This window comes from Dipodomys spectabilis, unplaced genomic scaffold, assembly GCF_019054845.1.
Source record: "Dipodomys spectabilis isolate Male_0828 unplaced genomic scaffold, ASM1905484v1 ptg000145l, whole genome shotgun sequence".
Taxonomy (NCBI): Eukaryota; Metazoa; Chordata; class Mammalia; order Rodentia; family Heteromyidae; genus Dipodomys; species Dipodomys spectabilis.
The window spans coordinates 17,756,451-17,762,450 of record NW_024870822.1 but is presented as its reverse complement, the minus strand read 5'-3'; the positions used below and the strand labels follow the sequence as shown (position 1 = coordinate 17,762,450).

General features: G+C 45.5%; 1 protein-coding gene and 1 non-coding gene across 2 annotated transcripts; both read right to left on the bottom strand.

The window, feature by feature from the left end:
- Positions 1–323: 323 nt before the first annotated feature.
- Positions 324–2,633, bottom strand: Rps13 (ribosomal protein S13). The gene is made up of 6 exons (XM_042691426.1): positions 2,535–2,633; positions 2,346–2,394; positions 2,090–2,168; positions 1,253–1,422; positions 795–895; positions 324–394 (listed from the first exon to the last, which is right to left on the bottom strand). The coding sequence occupies exons 1-6, from the start codon at positions 2,555–2,557 to the stop codon at positions 361–363; spliced, it is 456 nt and encodes a 151-aa protein (XP_042547360.1). The 5' UTR covers positions 2,558–2,633; the 3' UTR covers positions 324–360.
- Positions 475–565, bottom strand: LOC122117962. The gene has a single exon (XR_006149276.1). It is a non-coding gene; the product is annotated as a small nucleolar RNA SNORD14 (small nucleolar RNA).
- Positions 2,634–6,000: the final 3,367 nt, after the last annotated feature.

The following is a 6,000-nucleotide window of genomic DNA, read 5'->3' as shown; positions in this document are numbered from 1 at the left end:
CAAAGAGCCACGTCTGGCCTTTTTTGCTTATGTGGTTCTGAGGAATAGAACCCAGGGCCTAAAGCATGCAAAGCAAGCACTCTACCACTGAGCCACCTTCCCAGCTCCAGCGATTACAATTTTCAATAACAGTCATTATTTAACTTAGTTACAACTATAAATAAAAAATCAACACATGTAAAGGCATTAGAAATGTAACCCAGCAAGGTTAACTGTACCCAAGTCACATTCTGTTTTAAATACGGACAAGTCAGAAAAAGATCAACATCTAAGTCATTAATACACATCAGTTTTGGAACAAAGAATCACAGAACAAGCTTTTATTGAAACAATGATTTTATTGCTTGAGTACAGACAAATTTATGCCACTAGGGCAGAGGCTGTGGACGATTCACTGAAAAGGAAAGAAGAGAAATGTGAATCAATACTGGTCCTTAATAACAAGTGTTTCAGCAATCAGCTCAATGACAATTCTCACTCAGACATCCAAGGAAGAACTGGCCAACATGAGGAAACACCCTTCTGGTGGAAACTGCGAATGTTTGGATACTAATCATCATAGTGAGAAATTTGTGTAAAAGCCTAAAATATCACTAAGTCCTTGGAGTAGCAGTGTAAAGCAAGGGTTTTGTGAAAGAAAGAGCTGGTTCACATCTATGGCTGATTTCCCACTACTACCAACGCAGAGCTGAACTGAATACCACAAAGCTCAAAACTCCTATAATATTTACTACTACAAGGCTTTTTATTGGATATACTGTCGACTCTTGTTAGCAAAAAAGGTATATACTTACTATTTCCAATTAGGGGGGAGGACCCTCTTGGTCTTGTAATATCGAGCCAATCGATGAATTCGGCTTTCTATCAGAATCAGACGGAATTTAGCATCTTTATCCTAAAAATAAAACAATACAACTAAATAACTCCAAAATAAAGAAACATTACTTTGAAAAATCACTGTGAACTTTGTCTAAGTTAGCCTCATTGAAAAAAAAAATCCTTGAAGTAATTTTAGGCTTCTAGAATGGCTGCAAAATCTCTGTGGTGGTACATGCCTTAAAACCAAACACTAGGGAGAAGTTGAGTAGAATTTCCAGACCAGAAAGGGTACATAGGGAAAACGGTCTCAAAAACCAAAGCAACTGTCCTGTCAAATAGTGTTTCATATACTTCAAATTAGATGTGTTATTATGTACTAAAATAAGAAGGTATGAGAAACTCTCAGTATCAAGGCTTTTATTTACCCTCTTACCTTTCTATTCCTCTCAAGATGCTTTCGGACAGCAACTGCTTTCTTAATTAAATGGTAGAGATCCTCAGGAAGATCAGGAGCAAGTCCTTTGGATTTGAGGATTCTCAAGATTTTATTGCCTGTCACAAAACGTACTTGTGCAACGCCATGCGAGTCCCTCAGGATCACACCTGAAAAAGAAATAATACATTGTTAACTTTCAAAATCAAACACAAAAACTGGAGGTGCTATCACTTGTTTCCTATCTGCAAAATAAGTATTTTATAAATATTTATAAGAGGATGCCTGGAAAGCTTCCTTGGGACATCCAAGGAAGGTTTACCCAACACCAAAGAAAAAACTTCTAGCGGAAACGGCGAATGTTCCAAGGCCATGAACAGCTGAGTTTGCTGAAATATAACAAACTATCAATGAGGTTCCTACTATGTATGTTTTAGAAATCAGCTATCATCTATCTTTTCGACCAGTTAATTCTCAGAGACAGAAGCCTATTCGGCTTACAGCAGAACTTTATTTCCCACCTGAACAAAGTCGCAAGCAGCTGAGATTCCATCCCTATGCGAGGAAATGGGTCAATCCCAACTATGTGATGTGGGTGTGGGTAAGAGCCTCAGTTTCCAGAGTAACACGGACAAACCTCCATCTCAAAACATGGCTGCCAGGATTAACTTTAAACTTCAGCAATTAAAGGTTAGCCCCCAGTTCTCAAAAATAAAGCCAGATGTAAGTAGGCATATGCATTTACATGAAGACACCGATCAGGCAATTGGCCCTGGAGCCTTTCTCTATTAAGTCACATGAGGGGAGGCGGAAAAGAGAGGGGACGTGCCCGCTCACCGATTTGTGAGGGCGTCAGGCCCTTCTTGGCGAGTTTGTAAATCTGTTCCTTCACGTCTTCAGACGTCAACTTCAGCCACTGTTGGGTGAACAGAAACCAGCCTTAGCACGAGGAAGCAGGCACGGTGCCGAGGCGCAGCGGTTCCCCTCTCCTCCAAAGCGGCGCTCCCCATGCACACAGGTTCCTGCGCTCGGTGCGGCTCCCCCGCGAGACGCCCTCTCCCCACTTTCTCTCCCGCCCGAGCGCGCTACTTACGGTGGGGACGCTGCGGCGATAGGGCAGAGCCGACTGGGACAGGCCCTTCCTAGGGAAGAGAGGCGCACAAGTGAGACGGCGGCCCGCGCCCCAGCTCAAAACACGACCCCCTCCACACGCGGGCCACGCTCCCTCCTTGTCCCATCCCCTAACCCAACCAGACAGTCCGGCTCGGACCCACGAGCTCACCCGGGAGCGTGCATGCGACCCATGATGGCGGCTGTCTGGCAGCAAAGAGAGAGCGAGGAAGAGAACGCCGCAGGAAACTACCCGGCAGGCAGGAAGTGACCTCATACGCCTCCCTAATTCCGCTCGCGGAGGGGGCGGAGCTACGCAAACGCAGCTACGGGCGTTCGTTTGACTACAGATCCCGAGATGCATTTCGGCGCGGCCTAAGAGCTCGCCGTTATCCCTCTGTAGTTTCCTTCCGGCCAGGCTCTCCCCGCAAACAAGGGAGGTGCTCCTCGCCCGCCAGCACCTTTGGAACTAAGTTCTTCCTGAGCGTAACTGGGCCAGGGTGAAGTCGAAGACCTAGATTGGGAGGTCCTGAAAGCTGCAGGGATCAGTGTGCCCCTGCCTTGAACCCGCCGGCTCGTGGTGGGTGCTGTAACGATGGCAGTGGCCGACATCCAGTCAGCCTTCCCACTTAGCTCCACGTCCTTCATCTAGACTCAGGGGTGAGACGGAGGATTTGAAACCAGGCCTGTGGGGCCTGTCTGCCCACGGGGCTCCGCCCCGGACGGCCGACAGCAGCGTGCCAGCCCATCGGTGCTGCACGTCCAAGGGAGCTGGAGCTGGAGAGCAGGAAAGCCGCTTGGAGATTGCGGAGACCGACAGGATAAGTGAGAAAAGACACCTTTGAACTTGGGTAAAACTGGGATGGGGGGGGGCGTAGTCAGTAATTTCATGTACAGCGGCTGGCATCGGACAGAGAAGGACGGGGGCAGGGGCACCTGGAGGCTTGGTTCAAATTAGAACACTCGATGGCAAGCTGGAGACGTTAAAAGGGCACCGTAGGTAGGTATCTACAGCTGTAAGAAGGAAGCTTGGCTCTGGGAAGAAGTTATTAAACTGCTGACAAGTTAGAAGAGATATTAAATATCCACCTGCTTTTCCAGCCTATTTCTGCGTGATGAGTAACTTTTCCAGACTTTAGGCATTTCAAACTGCTAATCTGTTTTTCCCTAACAAATATGTCAAATTTACATTTTAAGCCTAGATGTGGAATAGGCATTTCAAAGTTGGCTCTAGTTTTCCATCCTTGCCCACAGCTATGAATGGCTCCAGACCCCTTTATTTTTTTTTTTTTTTGTTTTTTTGTTTTTTTTTTTTTTGGGTCCGGTCATGGGGCCTGAACTCTGGGCCTGGGCGCTGTCCCTCAGCTCTTCAGCTCAAGGCTAGCGCTCTACCACTTGAGCCACAGCACCACTTCCGGCTTTTTTCTTTTTGCTTATGTGGTGCTGAGGAATCAAACCCAGGGCCTCTGGCATGCAAGGCAAGTGCTCTACCACTGAGCCACCTTCCCAGCCCTCCAGACCCCTTTATTTCAGTTAAATAACTACTCAGTCTACTAAAATACTAATATTGGCACCTTCACTTTTCCTCATCTCTCTACATTAATCTCAGTACATCTCACATGTCACCACAAAATTATATCCAGAATACAAGGACTTCATTTCTTGTTTTCTTGGTTTTTTTTTTTTGCCAGTCCTGGGGCCTGAACTCAGGTCCTGGGCACAGTCCCCAAGCTGCTTCTGCTCAAGGCTAACACACTACCACTTGATGCCACAGCCCCACTTCTGATTTTTCTGCTTGTGGTACTGAGGAATCGAACCTAGGGTTTCATGCACGCTAGGCAAGCACACTACCACTAAGCCACATTCCCAGCCCAACAGACTTCATTTCTGTTGTTACCCTGGAATCCTAGCCACCATTTGTAAAGGCTTACTGTACCAAGTTACACTCCCAGCTCCTTAGAAACCTTTGAAACCCACCAGCATGGCACAAATCATTTATTCCCAATTCTGATTTACTAGTTGTCTTGTGAAGGAAAGATTGAGCAACGTTTACCACACAACTGATGCAAGGATGTGACCTATAGAATCAAATACTCATAGAATTTTAACTATCCTGATAGAGTTTATTTGTTACCTTTAAAACTTCTTTGTGATAGGGTCTCCTGATACTGGGGTTTGTGAGCCTTGTTCCTAGCTCTGCCCCGTGAACCATGCCTCCAATTCCAGCATTTTGGTTAATTGGAGCTGGGTCCCAGATTTTTCTGTGTGGGCTGGCTATAAACATTTTAAAATCTCAACCTCCTAAATAGCCAGGATTATAGAGGTGAGCCAAGAACACCTCCCCCCCCCCCTTCCATCCCTCCCCTTTTGTGCTGCTACTGGGGTTTGAAACCAGGACCTTGCCATCTCTCCTGGCTTTTTCTGCTCAGTGTTGGCATTACCACTAGAGCCGTATCTCAGGGCCTGGGCACTGACCCTGAACTTGTTTTGCTCAAGGCTAGTGTTCTACCACTTGAGCCACAAGGCCACTTCTGGCTTTTTCTGTTTATGTGGTACTGAAGAGTCAAACCTAGGGCTTCATGCAGGCTAGGCAGGCACTCTACCACTAACCCACATTCACACCAACACAAGGCTCTTAGCTACAGTGGACTACCAAAAATGCTAAAGTAGAGTTGTGGCTTAAATGTACAGTGCTAGTCTTCAACAAAAGCAGCTCAGGGAGAGCTCCCAGCTCTGAGTTGAAATGCCAAGACTGACACACACACATGCACACACAGACACATAATCTCCTGGATTTGCCTGCCTGGGCTGGCTTTGAACCACAATCCTCAGATGTCAGCCTCCTGCATAATCAGGATTAAAGGCCTGTGCTCAGCCCTAACTTTTTGTTTTGTTTTTGAGAGTTGCACTGTATGAAACATACAGTGAAACTCAGGTCTCAGACTCACAATCCTGTTCCCACCTCCTGAATGCTTATCTTACAGGCATATAGCATTGTATCCAGCTAGTTTTAGCCTTAAGGTTAAGTCTTTGACCATTTTTTAGCCTTTCTGCTTATTTTTTTGGTTCCAGTCCTGGGCTTGAACTCAGGGCTTGGGCACTGTCCCAAGACTTAAGGTTAGCATGCTACCACTTGAACCACAGCTCCATTTCTGGCGTTTTTGTTGCTTAATTGGAGATAAGAGTCTCATAAACTTTTCTGCCTGGGCTGGCTTTGAACCTTGATCCTCAGATCTCAACTTCCTGAGTAGCTAGGCTTGAGTTACTTTTTATTTGTAGTATAGAGGAGAGGAGGGAGGAAGGGAGAGGCGGGAGAAATGTCAGAGAGATCATGTCTGTCATACATTATGAAACTTCTAAAAGCAATGGGTAACGTGACTGGTATTTGAAACTGCGTGATGGTTTCACTTAGAAAACTTAGTATAATATTGTCTACTGCAAATATTTAATAAAATATGCATGAATAAACTTTAAAAAAGGTGAAATAAAGCCCCTCCCCTTTCTGACACAACTGGCTTAATTGCTTAACCCTTTTACATGTTATCTTAAAGTCAAAGAACCGTAGACTAATGACTATTCCAGGATGAAGGTTCGATATTTGAGAAATTCATAATTTTTTCAGTCTGTCAAATAGTCTA